The sequence below is a fragment of the Schistocerca nitens genome, chromosome 2 (genome assembly GCF_023898315.1).
Source record: "Schistocerca nitens isolate TAMUIC-IGC-003100 chromosome 2, iqSchNite1.1, whole genome shotgun sequence".
Taxonomy (NCBI): domain Eukaryota; kingdom Metazoa; phylum Arthropoda; class Insecta; order Orthoptera; family Acrididae; genus Schistocerca; species Schistocerca nitens.
The window spans coordinates 524,125,961-524,153,683 of NC_064615.1; the positions used below are offsets into that span (position 1 = coordinate 524,125,961).

A 27,723-nucleotide genomic window follows, 5' to 3' on the forward strand; every position below is an offset into this window, starting at 1 on the left:
AAAGCACAAAACGAAGTGGCTATTTGCACAGACTTTGCAAAAAGGTGTAACCTTGCCAAATTTGGCAACCAATGACATTGAAATTAAGTGGTGACTTTCGATGTATTATTTCAGTATTCATGTTCTTGCAACAGGCTATTTTTTATGTTTATCATGAATGCACTGCGAAAAAGGGTGCAAATGAAGTGACAGCGTTCCTTTTTCGCTTCAGCACTTATGCCTTGGATGAGAACGTAAGATAACGACGATCAACACTCGTCGCCCATGCCACCTCCACTCTGGAATTTGGCCGGAGATGGACAGGACATCGATAAAGTTCCGTTGCCACCCCCACCTTCTACCGCAACCATATGGCCGTATCCGACGCCCCCCTACCCCCCCCCCCCCTCCGTAGTGTTTGGTGCTGTACCACTTGTACAGAATATCTACAAGAAACTTCCAGTATGTCTCGCCCACGCGCCTGCCACGGCACGATCGGTCACGATCACCTGAGCATGCCGGTGTCCGCTGACCCACGCTTCCCACGCCTTGTACTACCGGTGGGAGGGCTCTGTGCGGATATCGATCTCTACGCGGGACTTGAATGTCTCTGACCGACACGAAGTGGACAGTGTTTGGACTGTGAGAAAGGAGAGACAGTGTGTTCTGAGTTATTGTTCGATGCAGGCGTATGTAAAGTGGTTCTCCTGAATAAAGTATTCGTTACCATAACCGCATCATCTGTGGTCGGAAGGACTTGGGCTTTAATAACTTGAAAACTGCCGGTGTATTAGACAAGCATTTGGGTTTCAACATGTGACACGATAACTCACAGTGCCTTATTTTCCAGGTGCCTCAGATTTGACGAAAAATCATAAAATGCGATACCCAAGTGCAAAGAAATTTTCGAATACAGTATGGAAAGGAGACATTCCAAGTATTGTGGTCTGGCGTGCGTAATTTATGGAAACAGGCAGTATTTCCCATAAAGTATTTACCCGTAAACAGCCAGTCACGCATGTGTTTCAGACGCTAGAGCGGACCCTTTACGACAAGCGTTTGCAACGAATCCGACAAAATTGGTGCGAGCAGCAGCCTGCGAGTAGGAAATGCCACTACCAACAGCGTACAAAATCTTACATAGGAGGTTATGTTTTATGCCTATAAGGCTCAGCTGCTTCAGCCACTAAAGCCGAGGACAAATCTCAACGTGAACACTTTGCATTGGATATGCTAGCCAAGAATGATGGAAACAATAACCTTTTAGAAAAGATTTGTTACTCCTATGAGTAAAATCGTCACGTATTTGGCAAACTGAACCACAGCAATGTTCGTATACGGGGATTAGAGTGTTCTCATTTTATATGTGAAATGGAGTCAGTTCCAAGATATATCTGTGATGCACACTTACGCACAGGTACATCAGTAGTCCACTTTTTTTCTATGAGCCTACTGTCAACAATGATGTTTATCTGGCCATATTACAGAAAACTTGTTGTGCCAAGGCTGAAACACCTGCAAGCTGGCGTTACGTGCCGGACGGTGTGGCCGTGCGGCTCTAGGCGCTTCAGCCTGGAACCGCGTGACCGCTACGGTCGCAGGTTCGAATCCTGCCTGGGGCATGGATGTGTGTGATAACCTTAGGTTAGTAAGGTTTATGTAGTTCTAGGTTCTAGGGGACTGATGACCTCAGATGTTAAGTCCCATAGTGCTCAGAGCCATTTGGCGTTACGTTCCAACAGCATAGGGCACGACCTCAGTAGTCCCTAATTCTTCATCAAATTTTGGATGAAAAGTTTCCAGATTAGGTGAATTCGACGAGATGGTTCGAATTTGGTGGTCGCCACAATCACCAGACCCCACACCACTAGACTTCTATGTATGGGATTTTGTAAAGGCGTATATATGCAGACTGTAGCGACGAATGAAAATTTGTACCAAGACCGCGATTCATCCCAGGTCTTCTACTCACTAGGCAGAAGCGCTAACCATTAAGACATCCTGGCACAGCGTCTGATCTTGTCACATGATGGAAACCAGTTGCTATTATGCTGTATGACGCTTCTAGCTCGTGGTCTAGTGTTTAGCATCACCGCCACTAGATCCGTGGGGACCTGGGTTCGATTCCTAACCAGGTTGTAGATTGTCTTATTTCATTAACCCAGAGGCGATCTCCCGGCCAATAATATATGATACGATATTAAAAAAAAATGGCTCTGAGCACTATGGGACTGCTACGGTCGCAGGTTCGAATCCTGCCTCGGGCATGGGTGTGTGTGATGTCCTTAGGTTAGTTAGGTTTAAGTAGTTCTAAGTTCTAGGGGACTTATGACCTAAGATGTTGAGTCCCATAGAGCTCAGAGCCATTTGAACCATTTTTTTGAACCACTGTGGGACTCAACTGCTGTGGTCATAAGTCCCCTGGAACTTAGAACTACTTAAACCTAACTAACCTAAGGACATCACAAACATCCATGCCCGAGGCAGGATTCGAACCTGCGACCGTAGCAGTCGCACGGTTCCGGACTGCGCGCCTAGAACCGCGAGACCACCGCGGCCGGCGATACGATATTATTTCATTTCATTTCGAGACGTCAAACTCTAGCAAATGAAAGAAAACGAATCACTGAAACAGAAGAAAAGGATATTAAAGAAGTGAGAATCACACAAGAAAACGATAAGCGATGGAGGATAAAACGTCGTAAAAAAGTACACTGAAACGGAAACACGTGGAAAAGAGGACAGGAAGTAAATGGTCGGTAGAATGCAAGAGAGAACACAGTGAACGTATGAAGAGAATTTGGGAAGAATGAAGGAACAAGAAAAAATAATGACCACGCTGTTAAACGGGGATATTCTGAAATTACATTTATAGTGAACCAGAACGCCATCGACAAACTTTCAAAGGTTGTTAAGACATACCTTCTGAATATTTTGGTATAAGGGGCCACAAGTCTCCGGCGGCTTATCACAGAGATATATTTGGTTTGGTTTCTTGCCCCAGCTAGCTCTGAACCTGAAAATTGTGCAGAACAGTCTAAATGTCGACGGTATGCGCTGTGTGTTTTGTTTCCATTCGCTCATGGTACCTACTGTTGACAACGGCAGTATCCATTTTACTCTTCATCTTCAAGCTTGCATTTAGTACTGTCTAGGTTTTGTTTTTCCAGGAGTGTTGGTTGTACCGTATGGTTATAATCAACGTACAGCTACTCACAGAGGTCCAGTATGGGCTGTAATTACCGTATACAAATGAAACTTGGTACATATTCTCATACGTAGGTTGGAACCGATATATGCCGAAAATAGTAGTTCCAATTTTTGCCACCAGGTGCAGATCTGGCACTGTGAATGTAAGAAAGAAGTATACAAATATTTCCTTATGTAATTGGTTAGGAACGGGACGTGGGCAGAAAAGTTCCTGCGGAATCGGGGCAACGTGTTCCAGTATACTGGCCTTCAGATGCGGTAGTGACCGAACGTGTCCATGGTAAACGCGTTCTCTTAGATATCCGCAGATCCAAAGTCACATGTATTCCGATCAGGTGATCTTGAAGGTCAAGCATCTGGAAAACCTCTGAGATAATACGTTCGTCGAACGTTGCATTTAGCAGATCTTTCACTGGGCGAGCAACATGATGCGTTGCCCCATCTTGCATGAAATAAATGGTTTCCACGCAGCTGCGCTCTTCCATAGCCGGAGTTACGTGCTGTACGAGTTCTCCAAACGTGCAGGCGTCACAGTACACCTGACAGGCGCCCTGGGTGTATCCCCTTCAAACAAGAACGCACAGAGAATAAATTTGCTTTTGAATCCACACCACATAGTCACATACAATGGGTTTAATGGCTCTTTGACCACAACACGTGATTTAACAGTAATGCAAATTCGGCAATTCTGTGTGTTCACTGTACTCTACAGTGTAAAATGCGTGTCGACAGTCCATAGTATGTTGCCCGGCCACTTCGATCCGTGCCAGAAACCGCAGACCAAATTCGGAACGTTGCTGCGGATCGTGAGGTTCACGTTGTTGCACCGTCTGGATCTGGGACGTGAACCAGTATAAAATAATCCTCAAAACTTCCCTTACTGTTGACCATGGGATGGACAATCCTCGTGACACTGCACGAGGACGTGGTCTGTTGTCAGTTACGGCACCAGTTACCTCTTTAATAACTTCCACCGGGATAGGACGTCTTCCTTTACCGGGTAACACACCAAGTTCACATGTGTTTTCGAATTTCATTATTATCTTCCTGAAACCATTTAATGACATCGGGCTTCTCCTCAGGCCTTTCGGTCAGCGAAACTCTCCCAATGCAGCACTGTAATTGCTGCAGTTCATATAAAACAGTTTCACCAACAGTGCACAATCTCTGTTCTGTTCACTCACCCCCGCCCCTCTTACGACTTGTCAAATAACAGCGTGGATGTCATACCGTCATACAAACATTATACAGCGCCAGATTCGCACGTGGTGGCCAAAACTGGAACAACTTTTTTCCATCGTAAAACTGTTCCGCCCTAACGCCTTAGCACATGCACCAAGTTTCGCTGCCGTAGGACAATTACAGTCCACACTGGACTTCCGTGGGTAGATGCATTTTCATTATAACCACCCGGTACGTCAATAACGATACACAGCTGTATAGACAGGTTTACTGATGATAAGTTGGCCGATATGCACGTCGTGTATGGATTCATTGAATGCAATGAATCGGTGGCACAACGACGCTATTCGAAGCTGTTTCTGCACCGACGGCAACCGCGCTACAGTACAGTGTTTCGTCTGAGGGTTGTTGCATCATTCCGTGTGGTGTGGTGTACGTTTTGGTTACTGTGTGTTTCAGACCTCTTGACTTTTGTCAATGTATTTTCACAGAAACAACGGTGATTACGGTAACAAACCGTATAAATCATACCTTATACCAAAATACTCAAGGTATCCCTGAATAACCTGTGAAAGTTTGTCTGTAGAGCCAAAGAAACTGTTACACGTGCCTAATATCGTGTTGGGTCCCCGCGAGCGAGCAAAAGTGCTGCACAACAACGTGACATGGACTTGACTAATGTCTGAAGTAGTGCTGGAGGGAATTGACACCATGAATCCTGCAGGGCTGTCCATAAATCCGTGAGAGTACGAGCGGCTGGAGGTCTCTTCTGAACAGCGCATTGCAAGGCATCCCAGAAATCCACAATAATGTTCACGTCTGGGGGGTTTGGTGACCAGCGGAAGTGTTAAAACTCAGAAGAGTGTCCCTGGAGCCACTCTGTAGCAATTCTGTACGTGTGGGGTGTCGCATTGTCCTGCTGGAATTGCCCAAGTCCGTCGGAATGCACAATGTACATGAATGGATGCAGGTGATCAGACAGGATGCTTACGTACGTTTCACCTGTCAGAATCGTATCTAGACGTATCAGGGGTCCCATATCACTCCAACTGCACGCGCCCCACACCATTACAGAGCCTCCACTATCTTGAACAGTCCCCTGCTGACATGCAGGGTCTTTGGATTCATGAGGTTGTCTTCATACCCGTACACGTCCATCCGCTCGATGCAGTTTGAAACGACACTCGTCCGTCCAGGCAACATGTTTCCAGTCATCAACAGTCCAAAGTCGGTGTTGTCGGGCTCAGGCGAGGCGTAAAGCTTTATGTCGTGCAGTTATCAAGGGTACACGAGTGAACCTTCGGCTCCGAAAGACTGTGTCGATGATGTTCCGTTGAATGTTTCGCCCGCTGAGCTTGTTGATGGCCCAGCATTGAAATCTGCAGCAATTTGCGGATGGGCTGCTCTTCTGTCATGTTGAACGGTTCTCTTCAGTCGTCGTTGTTCTTGCAGAAGCTTTTTGCGGCCGCAGCGATGTCGGAGATTTGATGTTTTACCGGATTCCTGTTATTAATGGTACACTTGTGAAATGGTCGTACGGGAAAATCCCCAATTCATCGCTACCCCGGAGATGTTGTGTCCCATTGCTCGTTCGCCGACTATAAGATCACGTTTAAAATTACTTAAATCTTGATAACCTGTCATTGTAGCAGCAGTAACCGATCTAACAACTGCGCCAGACACTTATCTTATATAGGCGTTTCCAACCGCAGCGCCGTATTCTGCCACTTTACGTATCTCTGCATTTGAATACGCGTGCCTTTACCAGTTTCCTTGGCGCTTCGGTGTATATAATTTTCGGATATTCCCTTCTAAGAGAGCGTTTGAAGTAGTCATGATTTTTTCTTGTTCTTTCGTTCTTCCCAAATTCTGTTCATACGCTCGCTGTGTTATCTCTTGCGTTCTTCCTTCCATTTATTTCCTGTCTGTTTTTAAGTATATGTTTTTTTATGACGGTTCTGAACTGTGTGTTTTTAAGTATATGTTTTTTTATGACGGTTCTGAACTGTTCTTTATTGCTTACGTTATCTTGTCTGGTTTCCTTTTTTAGTGTATTTTTCTTCTGTTTCAGTGATCCAATTTGTTTTATTTATGCTATTATTTGCTATCTCGAAATGAAATAAAACGATCGTATGGCATTTTAGGTCTTTCGGCCGCTTGGTGCATGTCCTTCTGTTTGACTCTACTTTGGCGATTTGTGCATCGATAAAAATGAGACGACACGGTGAGGACTACACAAATACCCAGTCTTCGCGCGAAGATAATCTCAGACTGACCAGGAATTGAACCTGAGTTCCCGGGCGGACCGGTACATCGAAGATGTGCCTTGCGAGTCTTCCATTGTTCGTCCTGTAGATATAACCATTAAATTTCACATTTTCTTTTCTAGACATGTCCACCATTGTTTCTGTCAGTTTCTAGATCTCTCTCGATGGCCGCTTTACGCAAATTCCTTCGCGAAAAACTGGCCTGAATATTTTCCTGAGAATTTTTCTTGATGACGACACTAATGTGATTCAAAATGACACTGCTTTTGACTTAGCAGCTTTCTGGTTAATTATGAAAGTCCTCAGTACAATTCACAGTTGTATGTTAACCGGGGACCTAGAAACGACGGAGAGGCTCCGTCCTCGCCGCAGCTGCAGTGGTCCACAACCACACGACGACTAGCGCAGTCCACTTCACCCCTCCGCCGCCCCACACCGAACCCAGGGTTATTGTGCGATTCGGCCCTCAGTGGACTCCCCCCCCCCCCTCCAGGGAACGCCTCACACCAGCCGAGTGTAACCCCTATGTTTGCGGGGCAAAGTAATGGTGGTGTACGCGTACGTGGAGAACTTGTTTGTGCAGAAATCTCCGACATAGTGTAACTGAGGCGGAATAAGGGGAACCAGCCCGCTTTCGCCGAGGCAGATGGAAAACCACCTAAAAACCATCCACAGACTGGCCGGCTCACCGGACCTCGACACAAGTCCGGCTGGCGGATTCTTGCCGGGGACCAGGCGCTCCTTCCTAATCCGGAAAGCCGTGCGTTAGACAGTTCGGCTAACCGGGCGGGCACAATTCACAGATAGTAGTAAGATTTCTTTCTGTCACGTTTAAAATTACTTAAATCTTATATATCCCATAAACGCTAAGCAGCACGGTTGTTTGGAGTACATGTTAATTGAAAAAAAAAATGGTTCAAATGGCTCTGAGCACTATGGGACTTAACTGCTGAGGTCATCAGTCCCCTAGAACTTAGAACTACTTAAACCTAACTAACCTAAGGACATCACACACATCCATGCCCGAGGCAGGATTCGAACCAGCGACCGTAGCGGTCACGCGGTTCGAAACTGAAGCGCCTAGAACCGCTCGGCCACTCCGGCCGGCGGTTAATTGAAGGTCCCTCAACAACTGACTGGATCAGTCGGATGAAGGCAACGGCGTACCATTCGCAAAAGCGCCATTCCGAGTAAAATAGTGTGATGCTGACATCATCCGTCAGGATGAGGACAGCTATACCTTATAGTGTGAACACCATATAGGCCGACGAAGTGTGATTGCCATAACGGAGTACACTCAACGAATTGAAGCCTCAATATGAGTATACAGAGGGGCGGCTAAAGCCATTGCTCTTTGTTATTCAATAAGACCTGATCGATAATGGAAGTAAGACTACAGAAAATTTAAGACTCGTTCGTAGGATACTTCGACCTGGATAAAGCGTCGACAATGTCAACTGGTGCTAGATGTTCGAAATTCTTCCGGCGTAACGTCAAGCGCCGGCACGACGGCCAAGATCGGAAGAGCAGAGAGAGCCGTGAGACCTCAGGCAATAGCACGCTGACAGACCCCTCTCTAGGATGACGTCGAGACAGAAGCGGAATATAGGCAAACATAATATAAGCGCCGCTCCGCCTGGCCGCGGCCTGAGTTGAAGTCGAGCCTCCCCCGAATGCTACAGCAGTGACTTATGAACTGTATTGGTTCACTTGAATTGCGAATCGTATATACTGAAGAGCTTGTTTAATTTTGTCTGTCGCCCCTTGTCTGCGACAAGTCTATATCTCATTTCCCTTTGTAATAAACTTAATTAATACGATTTGCTTGAATTGTTGTCTAGTGATCCGAAAATCAGCTTTCCTAGGCACCCTGTATTAGACGAGTGGGCAGAACACAACAGAAATGGTGAGGAAAACAGAGGTAAGCTACAAGGAAAAACGCGTAATATACAACATGCACAAGAGCCAAGAGGGACCAATAAGTCTGGAAGACCAAGAACGAAGTGATCGGATTAAAAAAGGCGTAAGACAAGGATGTAGCCTTTCGCCTCAAAGAAGCAATTATCGAACTATAAGAGAGGTTCAAGAGTGGAATTAAAATTAAAAGTGAAAAAATTTCAGTAATAAGATTCGCTGATGACATTGCCATCCTCAGTAAAAGTGAAGAAAATTACAGGATTTTCTGAATGAAATGAACACTCTAATGAGTACAGAATATGAACTGGCAGTAAATATAAGAAAGACGAAAGTAATGAGAAGTAGCAGAAATGAGAAAAGCGAGAAACCTAACATCAGGATTGGTGATCACGAAGTAGATCAAGCTAAGGCATTCTACTACCTAGGCAGCAAAACATACCCAGTGATGGTCGGAGCAAGGAGGACATCAAAAGCAGGCGAGCACAGACGAAAAGGGCATTCTTCTCCAAGAGAAATCTACTAGTATCTAACATATGTCTTAATTTGAGGAAGGAATTTTTGAGAATGTACTTTCAGAGCACAGCATTGGATGGTAGTGAAATATGGACTGTAGGAAAACTGTAAAACAGTCGAAGCATTTGAGATGTGGCGCTACAGAAGAATATTGAAAATCAGATCGCTAGGATAAGGAACGGGGAGGCTCTCCGGAGAATCGGTGAGGAAAGGAATGTATGGAAAACAGTGACAGGGACAGGAAGGTAGGACATCTGTTAGGACATCACGGAATAACTTTCATTGTATTAGAGGGAGCAGTAGGGGATAAAAACTATAGAGGAAAACATGGACTGGAATACATCCAGCAAATAATTGAGGACGTAGGTTGCAAGTGCTATTCGGATGAAGAGGTTGGCACAGGAGAGGAATTCGTGGCGGGCCGCATCAAACCAATTAGAAGACTGACGACTAAAAAGAAAAAAAATGAATGCGTCAGTGCATGGTTGCCACATATACTAATCCAACAACCAGTTTTTGCATTAAAAGATGAAAAAAGCTAACACTGTGAAGGAGACGAGATGTGGATTTGAATCGACATGTACATACCGACAGTATCGTGCGTACCATAGGGTACTTTGTACCCCTACCTAGTCATTACCTTTCCTTTTCCACTCGAAAATAGAACGAGGGAAAGATGACTGCCTATAAGCCTCCGTAGGAATTCTAATTTCTTGTATCTTCGTGGTCCTTACACGAAATGTACGTTGGCGGCAGTGGAATCGTTCTGAAGTCAGCTTCAAATGCCAGTTCTCTAAATTTTCTCAATAGTGTTTCGCAGAAAGAACGTCATCTTCTCTCCAGGGATTCTCATCTGAATTCACGAAGCATCTACGTAACACTCGTGTACTGATCGAAGCTACTTGTAGCAAATCTAGCAGCACGCCTCTGAATTGCTGTGATGTCTTCCTCACAGCTAATGAGTTCTTGGTCAGTGTCGATTTCTACTGCAACGTTTTCACAAATTTAGGACATTCCGACAGAGAGCTTTTACCTTTTGCAGGAGTAACATGTACCCAGGTCCGTTCTTAGCGAGGTTGTCGTAAGTTGAAAAACCACAGGAAAGTCCTAAACGCAGTTATCGCTTTCGTAGGCCAAAGAAATTATACTGATGCAAATGCATAGCGTTACACTATGCACATCATGACCCCACTGCATTTTAGTTACGGAATTTTGTGACTTAACAGATGGTTCAAATAGCTCTGAGCACTATGGGACTTAACATCTGAGGTCATCAGTCCCCTAGAATTTACAACTACTTAAACCTAACAAACCTAAGGACACCACACACATCCATGCCCGGGGCAGGATTCGAACCTGCGACCGTAGCGGTTGCGCGGTTACAGACTGAAGCGCCTAGAACCGCTCGGCCACTGCGGCCGGCGTGACTTAACAGTTCCGCAAAACGTTACAGAACTAAACGTGCATAAACGTACTGCTGCAACATAATTATACATCCTATGTACGCCTCTCGACTTACCTAAGCCCAGTTTTCTGAACAGTTTGCTTAACGTCGTCTGGAATAATGGGATGCCTCCGAAGAAAAGCTTGTAGATGAGTGATGGAGGTGAGCCACCTGTTGAAATAAATAATATGAGTACAAGAAATACAGAGGTTATTGTAACACATTTTTGCTATCATAGTTAAAGAAACAACGAATTTTGTTTACGTCATGGTTCTTTAATTAGATCTATCTTCGGTACGAGTAGTCACTGCACTGAAGTAGAACGCAAAATTCTATTCACCGATCTGGGAAAAAAAGAGAAATTGGGCATGCAGCCCATCAACCAGGAGCATATATTAAGCTCTCCTACATCAGATGACTTGGTTGTCGGGTGTTAAATCATTATGATGATTATAAATGATGTCAATCTCTGCGATACATCAAGATCTTCTTCTCACTCAGAAACTGTGGAGCATCCAACATACTAGATTTTCACCTGGTGCTCCGTCAGGGATATGAAAATCTTAGTCATGGGAGACTGGAATGTGTTGTAGGGGAAGGAGCAGAAGGTAGGGTTACCGGAGAATATGAGTTTGGTACTGGAAATGAGAGAGGAGAAAGACTAATTGAATTCTATAGTGAATTCCAGCTATTAGTAACGAATACTCTGCTCAAGAACCACAAGAAGAGTAGGTATACTGGGAAAATGCCCGGAGATACAGGAAGATTTCAGTTAGATTACATCATGGTAAGACAGGGATTGAGAAATCAGATGCCGAATTGTAAGAAACCCATGAGCAGATATAGACTCAGATCACAATGTAGTAGTGATGAAGAATAGTCTGACGTTTAAGAGACATTTCAGCAAGAGGCAATGGGCGAAGAAGGGAGGAGATACGCTTGAAGTTCACTAAGGCTATAGATACCGAAATGTCCGCAGCTCGTGGTCGTGCGGTGACGTTCTCGCTTCCCGCGCCCGGATTCCCGGGTTCGATTCCCTGCGGGGTCAGGGATTTTCTCTGCCTCGTGATGACTGGGTGTTGTGTGATGTCCTTAGGTTAGTTAGGTTTAAGTAGTTCTAAGTTCTAGGGGACTGATGACCATAGATGTAAAGTCCCGTAGTGCTCTGAGCCATTTGAACCATTTTTGAAGATACCGAAATAAGGACTACCTCAGTAGGCAGCACAGTTAAAGAGGAATGGACAGCTTTAAAAAGAGCAATCACGGAAGTTGCAAAGAAAAACATAAATACAAAGAAGGTAACTGCGAAGGAACTGTGGGTAACAGAAGAAATGCTTCAGTTAATCGATGGAAGGAGGAAGTACAAAAACGTCCAGCGAAATCCAGGAATAAAGAAATACAAGTCGCTGGGTAATAAAATAAATAGGATGCGCAGGGAAGCTAAGACGAAATGGCTGCATGAAAAATGTGAAGAAATCGAAAAAGAAATGATTGTCGGAAGGACTGACTCAGCATAAAGGAAAGACAAAACAACTTTCCGTGAAATAAGAAGCAAGGGTGGTAACGTTAAGAGTGCAACGGAATTCCACTGTTAAATGCAGAGGAGAAGGCGGATAGGTGGAAAGAGTACACTGAAGACCTCTACGACGGGGGAAGATTTGTCTGATGTGAAAGAAGAAGAAACAAGGGTCGATTTAGAAGAGATAGGGGACCCAGTACTAGAATCAGAATTTAAAAGAGCTTTGGAGGACTTAAATAAGGCAGGAGGGATAGATAACATTCCATCAGAATTTCTAAAATCATTGGGGGGGGGGGGGGGAAGTGGCAACAAAACGACTATTCACGTTGGTGTGCAGAATGTATGAGTCTGGCGACATACCATCTGACTTTCGGAAAAATATCATCCACACAATTCCGAAGACTGTAAGAGCTGACAAGTGCGAGATTTATCGCACATTCAACTTAGCATTTCATGCATCCATGTTGCTGACAAGAATAATAAACAGAAGAGTGGAAAAGAAAATGGATGATGCGTTAGATAACGATCACTTTAGCTTTAGGAAAGTTAAAGGCACCACAGAGGTAATTCTGAAGTTGCGACTAAAGAAAAATCAAGACACGTTCATAGGATTTCTCGACCTGAAATAGCGTTCGACCATGTCAAATGGTGCAATATGTTCTAAATTATGAGGAAAACAGGGGTAAGCTATAGGGAGATTGAAAAGGGTGTAAGACAGAGATGTAGTCTTTCACCCTTACTGTTCAATCTATACATCTAAGAAGCAATGATGGAAATAAAAGAAATAGTCGGGACTAGAATTGAAATTCAAGGTGAAAGGATATCACTGATAAGATTCGCTGATGATATTACTATCCTCAGTGAAAGTTGAAACGCGTATGTATTCTGTACCAGCGATGGCGAGGCATGACAGAATCTCTGACCAGAGAGTTGTTTATCGTTGCTAGTCTGCGCTTGACTGCGCGAGAGTACAGTTGCGTGTAGCGAGTCAGCAGGAACAGTTCAGTTGCGAGTTGTACTCAGTCGGAAGTTGTGTGTGAGGAGTCGGCGGGCGTCGACATGGGTCTCTGGTCAAGGTTCGGGACGAGGTATATTGTTAAATAAGGTAATGAAGCAGCATTGCGCACTTCTGATAATGTAATGTATGTTAATTGTAATTAATTTGTTCAAGAAATGCCCCAATAATAATTCTGTTTTCAAAGCAAAAATTTTTTTTAAAAAGAAGAATCATTCCAATTGAAACAATATCTCCTATGCTTTTCCTCCCAGAATCAATTTATCAGACTAATTATTGCACAGGGCCTAAGGTCAGCGATGCTGCCCTATTATTGTGGGTTTAAGGATTAATCTTAATTTCTTAATTTTTTTGTGTCGAGTCTACATTGGGCCATTATTTTTCTATAATTTTTGTGGGGACCAAACATTTGGCTTGTTTTCATTATAATTGAGTTTTCTTATATTTTTGCTGGGAAATTACACTTGGCTCTATTCCCATTAACATTTAATTTATTGTCTTTACAAAATTTTCACGGGGAGGTTACAAAGTGAAGAAGGATTACATGATCTACTGAATGGAATGAACAGCCTAATGAGTGCAGAATATGGACTGAGAGTAAATAGAGGAAAGACGAAAGTAATGAGAAGTAGCAGAATTGAGAACAGCGAGAAACGTAACGTCAGAATTGATGGTCACGAAGTAGATGAAGTTAAGGAATTCTACCTACGCAGCAAAATGACCATTGACGGACGGAGCAAGGAGGCAAATCAAAAGCGGACTAGCACTGGCAAAAAGAGAAGTCTACTAGTATCAAACATAGACCTTAATTTGAGGAAGAAATTTCTGATGATTTACAGCATTATATAGTAGCGAAATATGGACAGTGGGAAAACTGGAACAGAAGCGAATCGAAGCATTTTAGATGCGCTACTACGGACGAATGCTTAAAATTAGGTGGACTAATAAGGAAAGGAATGATTAGCTTCTGCGCAGAGTCGGAAAGGTAAGAAATATTTGGAAAACGCTGGCAAGAAGAAGGGACAGGAATAGGCCATCTGTTAAGACATCAGGGAATAACTTGCATGGTACTGGAGTGAGCTACAAGGGCAAAAAATGGTACAGGAAGACAGAGATTGGATAATATGCAGCAAATAATTGAGGACGTAGGTTGCAATAAATAAATAAATAAATAAATAAATAAAACAATAAAATAAAAAATATCGATCAGAGAATTTTGGAGTTCCGCGGTTGGTGTGCTCAGTGCGTAGTGGAAGGGTTATGGGACCACAGTACCCTATCACCGCTCTTATGAGCCAAAGAAATTAACTGAAGGTGGCGCTGAACTTTAAAGATTATTTTGCCAAATAATCAGAGGACTTTTTGCAGCTCAGGTGAAGAGCTGAGTTACAGTACGATCCGTCGAGAAGGTATAACTCGCTTTTCGTGGTCACGCTTTTGTATCAAGGCCACTGATCGCAAAAAGGAACGCCCATGGTGGATGTGAATGTCGCAGACGAGGGCGACATTGGACTGTCGAGTAGTATTAGTAGGTTTTGTGGATTGATGAGTCATTCAAATCTGCGTTTGTGCAACTAGTGTATACGTGGGAAAGGTTAGCAAAATGAACATTGATTTCTATGAAAACTTGTTAGATGCATCGCACATCGTAGTAGTTCCTTGTTTTCTGTATCAGGATAATTATGCACCTGGTCACGAAGCGAGTACTTTTCAGTGTTCTTGGAAGATAAACTTTTGGGCAGCGTGAAAGGTAATCTCGGACTTCGTATACATGTGATCTGTCACGTTCCGAACGAATTTGGAAAGTACTACATTTGACAACCATACCGCTGTCTCCCGACGTTGCACCAGATATACACGCAACGTAACATAAGCCAGGAAAATAAATTTTCACTGGCCGAGCACAGGTTAAAGGAAAGTACGTATTCGATTATCAGCTTCTGAAGCAATAAAAAGGGAAACGCAACAGTTTGCATCGCGTAGAGGAGCAGATGCGTGCGATCGTTACATGCACAATTATTTTATTTCGTTTTCTTTTATAGTATTTGTGGTGTCACCGCTAGACACCACACTTGCTAGGTGGTAACTTAAATCGGCCGCGGTCCTGTAGTACATGTCGGACCCGCGTGTCGCCACTGTGGGATCGCAAACCTAGCGCCACCACAAGGCAGGTCTCGAGAGACTGAGGAGACCTCGCCCCCAGTTGTACGGACAACATAGCTAGCGATTGGACGTGCTAAGCCTTGCTCTCATTTGCCGAGAGATAGACAGTAGAATAGCCCTCTGCTAAGTTAAATGGCGACCACCTAGCAAGGCGCCATTTGTATCAGTGCCAATAGCTTACGAGTATGCAGGAGAGATGTATTCCAACAAGAGAATAAAGTTAAGTATTAAAAAAGCTACGTATTTTTCTTTAGTGCATTTATAAGTCTCATGTTCCAGACTTCACGCCCGTCTGCGTTAGCCTTGCGTGCCCTAGCGGCTACAGCATTGTGTCTGGGCTGTATGGTCTAGACACAACATTATTGGCGACGAGAAAAAGAGTTTGTATTAATTCGTTTGTGTCATGGCTTCGCCACAATCTCCGGATGTACTGTCCGAATTTTTTCGCTTGCAGAATCAGCAGTCGCAGGCGTTATTGGATGCCCTGGGACAGCTCGTCCAGGGTCAACGTGTGCTGCAACACGATGCGGCAGCCGCCGCTTCATCGCTACCGCAGCCACAACACACCATTGCACCGCCCTTCCGTCATTTTGACTCCTCCTTGGAGTCCTGACCGGAATGGTCCCGCCAGTTCAGCTTTCATCTAGCCGCCTACAGAATTCAAGGTAATGAGCGGCAGCCGTTTTTGCTTTCTTGTGTCGGTGTGTGCACCTACCGTGTGATAGTGAAGTTGTTTCCCCGGCGCGACGTAGCAACTCTGTCCTACGAAGAAATTTTGTCGGCGTTAGATGCCTATTTCAAAGAAACAGTAAATGTTGTTGCAAAACGGTATACGTTCTTTCGTACAAAACGTACGGCCGGTCAGACTAATAGGGAGTGGGTTGCGACATTGCAAGGACTTACTAGGGAGTGTGCGTTTGAATGTGAATGTGGCCTCCCTTATTCAGATACTATGGTGCGTGATGCAATTGCACAGAACGTTTCTGATGTTCGCATACGGGAACAGATTTTGAAACTAGTAAATCCCTCCCTTCAACAAGTGATAGACATATTGGATAGGCAAGACACACTTGACTCTGCTCAGGACTCATTTGAAACTTCGCCAGCAGTGTGTCACATTAACCGGCCCGCCGGGCCCGCTGCACGGGACGCTACGCGGCCCTCGCGCCCGTCACAGCGGCGGCAGCCTACCTTGCAAACACGTGCGCCGCGTAAGCAAGCAACTGTAGTGAAATCATGCCCGCGGTGTGCAGCTAGACATTCGCGTGAAAATTGCCCGTCACGCCAAGCTATTTGCTTTTACTGTCAAAAGAAAGGACATGTTCAAAGTGTTTGCCAGAAAAAGCTTAGATCAGACAATCACAATAATTCCAGGCCCTTTGCTTCGCGCCGGAATCGAACCCAGGACAATCAGGCTCGTGGACCTTCGCCCATGGACATTCATGTAGTTCATTCCCACCCGTCCAGTGACACTTTAGCTAACGGTGACTGTGTTCGTCCCACAAACAGTGTGCGTCGACGTCGCCGAAAATCCCGTGAAGTCGCAAGTGCTTCTGTACCTGTATCAGTTCAAATTGCACGTGACAGTCGCTCTTGTCGTCAGCAGGACAATAAACTTTTTGTGGACTTAGACTTTGAAGGCAAAGTGATACCCTTCCAGCTCGATACCGGAGCTGCAGTTTCATTGCTCAATCACGACACGTACAAACAACTGGGCAAACCGCCATTGCGTGCCGCAAATGTTAAGTTACATAGTTACTCTGGACAGCATATACCTGTGTTAGGACAGTGCAGCCTTCTTGCCACATACATGGGACAGACAAAACTTGTATCATTTTACGTTCTTCGTCCTACTTCTGCAGTGAACTTGTTTGGTTTAGATTTATTTCAATTGTTTAATATGTCTATAGTAAATCAGGTCCTATCAGTGAATCAGGCTGTGCCTTCCGCCAGTGTTTCTAGTCTTTGTGAAGAATTTGCAGACATTTTTGCACCGGGCCTTGGTTGCGCTAAGAACTATGAAGCGCATTTGGAACTGCAAGAAAACGCGCAACCGAAATTTTTCAGAGCGCGCAATGTTCCCCACGCATTGCATGATGAGGTCGCCAGTACATTAGCCGATTTAGAATCTCAAGGTGTAATTGAACGTGTGCAGGCTTCTCTCTGGGCCTCACCCTTAGTAATTTTGCCAAAACCTTCCGGTAAACTGAGACTTTGTGTGGACTTCAAGGCAACAGTGAATCCACAACTTGTGACTGCCACTTTTCCTTTGCCCCGCCCGGAAGATCTTTTTGACAAACTGTGCCCGGGAAAATATTTTTCCAAATTGGACCTAGCAGATGCGTACTTGCAAATACCTGTGGACGAAGAATCCCAGCGCGTCTTAGTGGTTAACACGCATCTTGGCTTGTATCGCTTCAAAAGACTACCGTTCGGGTGTGCATCCGCCCCTGCTTTGTTTCAGCAATATTTACAAACTGTGTGTGCGTCGGTCCCTACTGCTGCGAACTATCTGGACGATATTGTGATCTCAGGAAAGACAGAAGCCGAACATTTGCAAAATCTCCGAACATTATTTCAGGTCTTGCGTCAGAATGGTCTTCGCTTGAGGAAGGACAAATGTGTGTTTTTTGCTAGTGACTTACCCTCCCTGGGGCATGTCATAAATGCCCAAGGTATACATCCGAGTCCAGAGCACCTCCGTGCCATACAGGATTTACCTGCACCGCAGAACTTGAAACAGCTACAGAGTGTGTTGGGTAAAATTAATTATTATGCAAAGTTTGTGCCGCGCGCTTCTTCCATTTCAGCTCCGCTTCATCGCTTACGCCGTAAAGGTGTTCCGTTCGTCTGGACGACGGAATGCGACCGCGCCTTTCGCCAGTTGAAATCGGCGTTACTTTCAAATACGTGCCTTACGCCATTCGATTCCCGAAAACCTCTTTTGTTGATGGTAGATGCCTCGGATTTCGGGATCGGTGCTGTGCTTGCGCACAAAGATGGTTCGCATGATCGCCCTATTGCCTTTGCGTCCAAATTGCTCTCATCTGCGCAAAGAAATTATTCCCAGATAGAGAAAGAAGCTTTAGCTCTCGTGTTTGGTGTTACAAAGTTTCATGATTTCTTGTATGGTCGTCACTTTACAATCATCACGGACCACAAACCTTTGACATCGCTTTTCCATCCGAACAAGCCTGTACCTCCACGTACAGCGCAGAAATTCATTCGCTGGTCTCTTTTTCTCTCGCAGTACCGCTACGATATCTTGTATCGGTCCACTGCTAAGCACGGAAACGCTGATGCGTTGTCCCGTTTGCCTGTTGCTGAGGATAAAGCATTCGATTCTTCCGAACTTGCTTGCATGTTCATTGATTCGGAAACCGATGACGTGGTCGAATCGTTTCCGATTGATTTTCGTCGTGTAGCTACAGCCACAGCTGCTGACCCTTGCTACGCAATGGCCCTTGTCAAAGTCACGGATCGAGGATCCTTTGGTTCGCCGTTTTTTTGCTCACAAGGAGAGACTTTTTGTACGGCGTGGTGTTTTGTTGTTGCGTTCCGATAATGATCAATCCAGAGTCGTGGTCCCACGTTCGTTACAGTCCTCTGTCTTAAAGCTTCTTCACCAAGGACATTGGGGTATACTGCGTACGAAACAACTTGCTCGTCAGCACTGTACTTGGTTCGGAATCGATGCTGCGATTACGAATATGTGCTCCTCTTGCGTGGCGTGTGCCGAACAGCAATCCGCACCGCCGCGGCAGTTCTTTGCATGGCCGAAAGCCACTTCCCCTTGGCAACGCTTGCACATCGATTTTGCTGGTCCATTCTGGAATGCTCGATGGTTGGTTGTGGTCGATGCTTTCAGTAATTTTCCTTTTGTTGTCCGGATGTCTTCCACGACGTCTTCTGCCACAATCCAAGCCTTGTCTGCTATCTTTTGCATTGAAGGTCTTCCGCAGACTATTGTTTCCGACAATGGCCCACAATTCATGTCCGCAGAATTTCAGTCCTTCTGCGAGGCCAATGGTATTCAACATCTGACATCCGCGCCGTTTTCGCCTCAGTCAAACGGTGCCGCTGAACGATTGGTCCTGACTTTCAAGTCACAGATGTTGAAATTGAAAGAGTCGCATTCTCTGGAGGACGCTTTGTTGCTCTTTTTGTCTTCGTATCGCTCTCAGCCCCGCGATGGTCGCTCACCGGCTGAATTGCTCCATGGTCGTTCTCATCGCACCTTGATGTCTTTGCTGCATCCGCCGCATCAGGTTCCTGTGCAGCGGCAGACTCCTGCTTTTGCTCCTGGCGACGTTGTCTATTATCGCACCTATCGCGGTTCACGGCGTTGGCTCGCAGGGCGCATTCTTCGCTGCCTCGGCCACGCGATGTATTTGGTTTTGGGGGCCTCTGGTGAGGTGCGTCGGCATCTCAATCAGCTGGTCGTCGCCTGGGTTCTGCCGCTCCCCGTCTGCTTTCAGCGACGGAGCCGTCCGGTCAGCGCCTTGGGGACCCATCTACTGGCTCGTCTCATCCCCAGGTGTTACCGACGCTGCCTTCCCTTTTGCCTCATGGCGTCGCGCCGCCGCCGCAGCCGCCGCCGGCGCCGCCCGCAGTGGACGCTTCGCTGCAACCGCCCGGCGCCTCCCAGGGTCACGCGCCGCCGCTCGCTTCCCGTGACCAGCCGTCCTCCGCCATGGACCTCTTGCCCGCTCCGGACCAGATGTCGTCATCGCGCGTCGGATTCCCCGACGCAATGGAGGTCGACCCTTCGGCCCCTCCTGTCTCATTACGTGCGCATACACCGCATGTTGACGTGCACCCTGGTCCTGTAGTACATGTCGGACCCGCGTGTCGCCACTGTGGGATCGCAAACCTAGCGCCACCACAAGGCAGGTCTCGAGAGACTGAGGAGACCTCGCCCCCAGTTGTACGGACAACATAGCTAGCGATTGGACGTGCTAAGCCTTGCTCTCATTTGCCGAGAGATAGACAGTAGAATAGCCCTCTGCTAAGTTAAATGGCGACCACCTAGCAAGGCGCCATTTGTATCAGTGCCAATAGCTTACGAGTATGCAGGAGAGATGTATTCCAACAAGAGAATAAAGTTAAGTATTAAAAAAGCTACGTATTTTTCTTTAGTGCATTTATAAGTCTCATGTTCCAGACTTCACGCCCGTCTGCGTTAGCCTTGCGTGCCCTAGCGGCTACAGCATTGTGTCTGGGCTGTATGGTCTAGACACAACAGTATTATTATTTTTTTTTTAGAGCACGTGCTGCGGATTTAAACTCACGCCGCCAATATCTATACAGGGTGGTCCATTGATAGTGAGCGGGCCAAATATCTCACGAAATAAGAATCAAACGAAAAAACTACAAAGAACGAAACTCGTCTAGCTTGTAGGGGGAAACCAGATGGCGCTATGGTTGGCCCGCTAGATGGCGCTGCCATAGGTCAAACGAATATCAACTGCGTTTTTTAAAAATAGGAACCCCCAATTTTTATTACATATTCGTGTAGTACGTAAAGAAATACACTACTGGCCATTAAAATTGCTACACCAAGAAGAAATGCAGATGATAAATGAGTATTCATTGGACAAATATATTATACTAGAACTGACATGTGATTACATTTTCACGCAATTTGTGTGCATATATCCCGAGAAATCAGTACCCAGAACAACCACCTCTGGCCGTAATAACGGCCTTCATACGCCAGGGCATTGAGTCAAAGAGAGCTTGGATGGCGTGTACAGGTACAGCTGCCCATGCAGCTTCAACACGATACCACAGTTCATCCACAGTAGTGATTGGCGTATTGTGACGACGAGCCAGTTGCTCGGCCACCATTGACCAGACGTTTTCAATTGGTGAGAGATCTGGAGAATGTCCAGGCCAGGGCAGCAGTCGAACATTTTCTGTATCCAGAAAAGCCCGTTCAGGACCTGCAACATGCGGTCGTGCATTATCCTGCTGAAATGTAGGGTTTCGCAGGGATCGAATGAAGGGTAGAGACACGGGTCGTAACACATCTGAAATGTAACGTTCACTGTTCAAAGTGCCGTCAATGCGAACAAGAGGTGACCGAGACGTGTAACCAATGGCACCCCATACCTTCACGCCGGGTGATACGCCAGTATGGCGATGACGAATACACACTTCCAATGTGCGTTCACCGCGATGTCGCGAAACACGGATGCTGTAAACAGAACCTGGATTCATCCGAAAAAATGACGTTTTGCCATTCTTGCACCCAGGTTCGTCGTTGAGTACACCATCGCAGGCGCTCCTGTCTGTGATGCAGCGTCAAGGGTAACCACAGACACGGTCTCCGAGCTGATAGTCCATGCTGCTGCAAACGTAGTCGAACTGTTGGTGCAGATGGTTGTTGTCTTGCAAACGTCCCCGTCTGTTGACTCAGGGATCGAGACGTGGCTGCACGATCTGTTACAGCCATGCGGATAAGGTGCCTGTCATCTCGACTGCTAGTGATACGAGGCCGTTGGGATCCAGCACGGCGTTCCGTATTACCCTCCTGAACCCACCGATTCCATATTCTGCTAACAGTCATTGGATCCCGATCAACGCGAGCAGCAATGTCGCGATACGATAAACCGCAATTGCGACAGGCTACAATCCGACCTTTATCAAAGTTGGAAACGTGATGGTACGCATTTCTCCTCCTTACACGAGGCATCACAACAACGTTTCACCTGGCAACGCCGGTCAATTGCTGTTTGTGTGTGAGAAATTGGTTGGAAACTTTCCTCATGTCAGCACGTTGTAGGTGTCGGCATCGGCGCCAACCTTGTGTGAATGCTCTTAAACGTTAATCATTTGCATATCACAGCATCTTCTTCCTGTCGGTTAAATTTCACGTCTGTAGCACGTCATCTTCATGGTGTAGCAATTTTAATGGCTAGTAGTGTATGAATGTTTTAGTGTGACCACTTTTTTCGCTTTGTGATAGATGGCGCTGTAATCTTTTTAAGATTATACTCCATTTTCTGTTAATTGTAAAGTTTGTATCAACTGAAAACAAACTTGGCACCTGGTAATGTTATAGATGAAATGTCTTTGATACACAGAAGAAAACTGCAGTAGAAGCAAAGTGTAGTCATACAGGTGCGTGGAAAGAACGTTAATGAGTTGTATACAGACCTTTCGTCAAACGGTAAATTTATGAGGTTCACATTACGTTACAGATATTTGACGTATGCCGATCTGGATCTTACCTGTGTCACTTTGAGGAACAAAAATCACAGAGATGAGAAAACCAATTGCGAAAATTCCATATATTATTGCCATTATAACGAGGACGCCGTCGGCTTCTCCAATTTTGAATTCCTCATTCGTCTCTCCTGTGTCTACAACAGTTATGTCTGCGGGACAGCTCTCCTCGCAGTCGGCGCAGCTGCAGGCGTAGTCGTTCTAAATAAACATAGGGATATGAAGTGTTACAAGAAATACAACACGGAATAAGCGTATTTGCTTCAGTTGTTTTGTAAGTTTAAAGAGCAATAAATACCTCATACGACTGATTGCACGGAAGGACGTCTGGATTATATAGTTCCATTCCATCTGGTGCAATCTCGTTATAAACGATCGGGAAAGGTACTAATGGAGTGTCTTCATCTCCCATGTATGCGAACCATCTGGAAAATAATTATTTCTTGGTAAATATCTAGTATCCACAATGAGAAGGAAAGACATAAAACCTTTATACATCCATTGACAGTCTATTTGATTTTGGTTTCAGAACAATAGTGGTAAAAAACTCTGAAACTGTGAGACGATAATATTCTCTAACCGTCTGGAGATTTCATTTTATGTTATGTTACGTTAGTCGAATTTCTGGATCTGGCGACTACCAGCCTCTGCTATATTGAAGATTTCAACGACGTACTGTCTATTTAAGTACAATGCAATGAAATAATCTAAAAGTATGAAATAGTGTAGTATCGAAGTGCTAACATTCGTTATATTATAACCTAGAAAATTAATTTAAAGAGCTTCTTTGAAGGGACTCGTCAGCTTAAAAGAAGGAGCTTTCCAACAGGAAATTCCTTAACCCATTAAGTACCAGTGTCCTATTTTGAGGACAGAGCACATATTTATTTATAAATACACAATAAATTAATAACTTGCATATATTACTGTTCTACGTCATTTGTTGATGCTTTTTATAACAAATGTATGCTTAGAGGAAATTAAAAGCAATAAATCCTACCATTAATTGATTATTGAATACTAAGGCACACTTTTTGTTATTACAGGTATTTACTTTATCGACAATTTAGTAATATTTGAAATATGTGGCAAAGATCTTTTTGCGATTATTTATAGTCAACAATGTGTCTTTTAAACTACTTGCATTGTTAGCTCAATTGGAGTTATATTCATTGTTTTCCATTGTTATAAAATTTGGTGTACTCGAAATAGGACACTGGGACTTGGTGTTATCATTTCAGTTATTTGTATTGCTGAACGTTCCAATATGAAACTCTGCTACTGCTGATGTATTTTCTTTTTAGAACGTGGTAATTTTACCAGATTTTGTTGCTGAGGTAAGTAACGACCCCTCTTTTATATATAAATTACAGGATATGAAGTTACTTTGAAATTTACAGTGTATTATGTAAGTATATTTACGAATATCTTACCCATTAGTAAATAATACAGTTCCAGATGGACAGTTTATCTGAGGCAAGCCTATTAGATTTGGCTATAAGTTGTGGTCTCTTTGTTGAGCAAGTGGCTACTGTTTCAAATTTGATTTATACTGTGGAAAGGATCTAGAAGATACTGCAAGGGATGACCTACTGTTGGGATCAAGAGTAACCCTAAACATGTTGGACTGCATTGAAAAACCCGAGAATCATTGTGTGTACTTTGACAATTTCCTCACTAGTAGAGAACTTCTGATTCACCTGAGAAATTTGGGTTTTCGAGCAACTGGGACTGTCAGAGAGAATCGAGTCGGTGACTGTCCACTACTGAGCAGCAACGAACTGAAAAAGACAGTTCGAGGAAACTGTGACTACCAGTTCGACAGGAATGGTGAAGTCTTATTTGTTCGATGGCACGACAACAGATGCGTTACAATTGATACAGATTTTGACCAAGTTGAACCTTTGGGAGCAGCTACGCGGTACAGTAGACAAGCAAGTAAGAAGACACAAGTGCAACAACCTGCCGTTTTGAAGTCGTATTACGTGTACATGGGAGGTGTTGACCACCATGACTGGTTAGTTGGAAAATATGCAAGGTAATTAGAGGGAAAAATGGTGCTGAGTCCTATTACACGTTTGCTGGAAATGGCCCTCGTAAATGCCTGACTCTTCTACAGACTAGTACATGGGAAAAATGGACAGGATTTACTGGATTTCAGACGTGCTGCTACAGTTACATACCTGAAATTGGACACTGGAAGACCGAATATTAGACGTCCAACGGAATACCCATCCAGCCAGTTGAGAGTGATACCAGACATCAGGTTTGATGGAATTGGTCATATGATTGACAAAAGAAGATGTGTAAGAGCTAAATGCAACGGGAAAACAAAAACATATTGTCTTAAATGCCGTGTAACACTGTGTATGAAGTGGATTGTACCATTTCACAAGAAATAAATAGTTGAGACTAGAATACAGTTTAGTATGCTATACAATACTGTTAGATCCCAGTGTCCTATTTTGAGGACGGCCATTATATCCGCATGTATAAATATTCTTTGGCTATTTTTGTACTTATTGCTGGAAATGGCCCTCGTAAATGCCTGACTCTTCTACAGACTAGTACATGGGAAAAATGGACAGGATTTACCGGATTTCAGACGTGCTGCTACAGTTACATACCTGAAATCTACATTATAATTAAGGAATAAAAAATTCAATTTTTAAAAAATATTAATTTGGGACTTAATGGGTTAATTCAGTCTTAAACTGCACTAAATTCACCACAAAACATGTAATATGCTCTGACAGGTTGCAGAGAACATGTGTACCTATGTATCAGATTCCTTTCTGTGCTAATATTAAACCCTTGAAATCTTCACAGAAATCGTTTTTGGCCCCAGTATTATACTCTATGTATACATATTATATAAGAATATTCTCACTAAACCACATATAGTCTCTTCATCAGCTGCAGAGATTTCACTATCAGCTGCAATTTTTCACATGGAACTACCTGGTATACCACCTCAAATATATTTTTGTCCAGAAACAGAATAAAAAAATGTATCAGTCAAATGTTTTTCACCTACTAAGGGGATATTGAACAGCATGACTTTCTCCTCTTAAGGCCCGTTCAAATATGTATCATAGTGTAGCATCATGTAAACATGTAGTTATTAAAACCGTAATACGCAAATCTGGCTTGGACTCCCTTGTCCTAGCACACAGGCAGGTATCAGAAGTAGTGTGACACGTCCACTTGCTGGAATTGATAGTAAATAATTGGAAATACAAGGCAAATGCGCAATGATCATTCACTCTGAGTAGTATTTTTACCTTCTCTTCGTCAGTGCGGATTGTGCTCACAAAAGCCTTCAATGGATTTGTAAGGATTATGCTCCATTTTAGGGTTGATGAAAATTTTTTTCAATTTTGTTTTGATGGCATATGACTGTACAAGACGGTGGCACATAGGCTTTTTTTTTTTTTTTTTTGTGGCGTTGGTGGAATGCCCAGGTTGGAGAATGTTTCGAACCCACTGGCTGGCGGAGGCAGCGAGGAGCCAAATTTTAAATTTGGAGTAAAGTTTACAGAAAATATAAAAATGGCTTAGAAGAGGCGATCTAAAAAGCAAATTAAAAGGAGCCTCTCAAATTACACAAATTACATGTGTGTGAAGAAGATTAGAAGAATACAGAACGATATACAAGGTGCACATTAATAAAACCGACAAACTACGCTGACGGATTCCTCACTGGAAATGGAGGAAAAGCAAGGTTGTATGCACATGCGTCCAGAAAGGCATCGTTGCTGTGGTAGATGACGTTGACGAATGGTAGTTCCTCTGACCATGCGTCTTGTGTTCCTTGCGTGTTGCAGGCTGTGTGATTGAAGCAGCATACAGTAAGCAGCAGAATGGTACGGTATTCATATCGGGAACAGGCCGAGATTATGTCTGTATACGGCCAAGCACATGGAAACGGCCATGAGGCAGCATATCATGTAGAACCCGGTTCTCCAAATCCAGCGTACGCACAGTCCGCCGCCTCCGTGCACGTTTGTCTGTCTGAAAGGACCCCTCATCACACAAACGACCAAAAAGACCTTTAAATGTTGTGTGATGTGGCTGGTGTCTGTCAGGGTAATTGTTTCGGTGCAACCATGCTGCCTCTCGACCGTTTCCGTCTGCTTGGCCATACGCGAACACCATCTCGGCTTGTTCCCGACATGAATATCGGATCGTTCTGCTGCTTACAGTACGCTACAGTACAGCTTGCAACATAAGATGGTCACTCCAAAAGAAATGCACACTATTTTTGTAAAAAGTCAGTTTTCATTCTGCATGTTTGAAAGTTTTACAGTGTGTAGATACATCCTTCCCGCTTGTTTTCAAACTTAGTTCAACCTGTTCCCGTGAGTGGCGCCGTCACAGCATGTCTTCAAGATGGCTGCTAAACTTGACGTTCGTCAGAAGCAACGTGCTGTCATAGAATTCCTGTGCTGTGAAAACGAGACAGTGGGAAACATCCACAAGAGGTTGAAAAAGGTGTGTGGAGATGCTGCTGTCGATCGCAGTACAGTTAGTCGGTGGGCAAGCAGGTTATGTGATGAAAGTGGGCACGGCAATATTGAGGATTGTCCTCGCAGTGGCAGGCCTCGTACTGCACACACTCCAGGCTGTTCCAACCGAGCTCCAGGGAGCCGGAGCGCTCCGGAGCGCTCACTGCGACAGGTCGGAGCCCGTGTGGAGGGGGAAAGCGAACTCACTGCCCCCTGGCCGCATGCCTCCGCAATTGACGCAATAATCCGTGTTCAATGACAGCGATGATTAGCCGAGGGAGCCCTGTATCTCTATTAAAGGATACCTTTCTGTTCATTGAGAGGGATGGTCGTCCGCAGTGTCTTGTATGTGATAAAGTATTTAATTCTGCGAAGAGGTGCAATATACAACGACATTATACACGTCTTCACGCAGCGCTCTACGATCAGGTAGAAGGCGTTGCACGCAGAGAACTGGTAGCCAGGCTTAGAAACTACATACCAGGGGACCTAAGTTTAAAAACGGTTTCGTAATACGGAGGGTATCAAAACATGCAACATAGTTCGTGTTCTGTAATGCGTTTATAATTTTCTGGTGAATGAGAGCGGAGAAAACACTACTGAATCTGCAATTCGAGCAAGTTACAGGGTCGTTCACATCATTGCGACGAGTGGCAAGCCGTTTTCGGTGGGACCACTCGTAAAATCGTGCATGGGAGCAGTTGCAGAATGTTTATTTCCAATTGAAGGGGTTTGCCTGTCGAAGCAAACAATATCTCGTCGAATCCTGGACATGG

At 44.6% G+C, this 27,723-nt stretch overlaps 1 protein-coding gene across 2 annotated transcripts in view; it reads right to left on the reverse strand.

Moving 5' to 3' along the window:
- Positions 1–27,723, reverse strand: part of LOC126236509 (NPC intracellular cholesterol transporter 1 homolog 1b-like) — a 169,575-nt gene that overhangs the window by 87,616 nt on the left and 54,236 nt on the right. For both annotated transcript variants that reach the window (XM_049945870.1, XM_049945871.1), the window contains exons 6-8: positions 22,738–22,864; positions 22,445–22,640; positions 10,588–10,683 (exon numbers count right to left, since the gene is read on the reverse strand). In XM_049945870.1, coding sequence (XP_049801827.1) covers positions 10,588–10,683; positions 22,445–22,640; positions 22,738–22,864 — 419 coding nt within the window. The remainder of the gene's footprint in view (positions 1–10,587; positions 10,684–22,444; positions 22,641–22,737; positions 22,865–27,723) is intronic.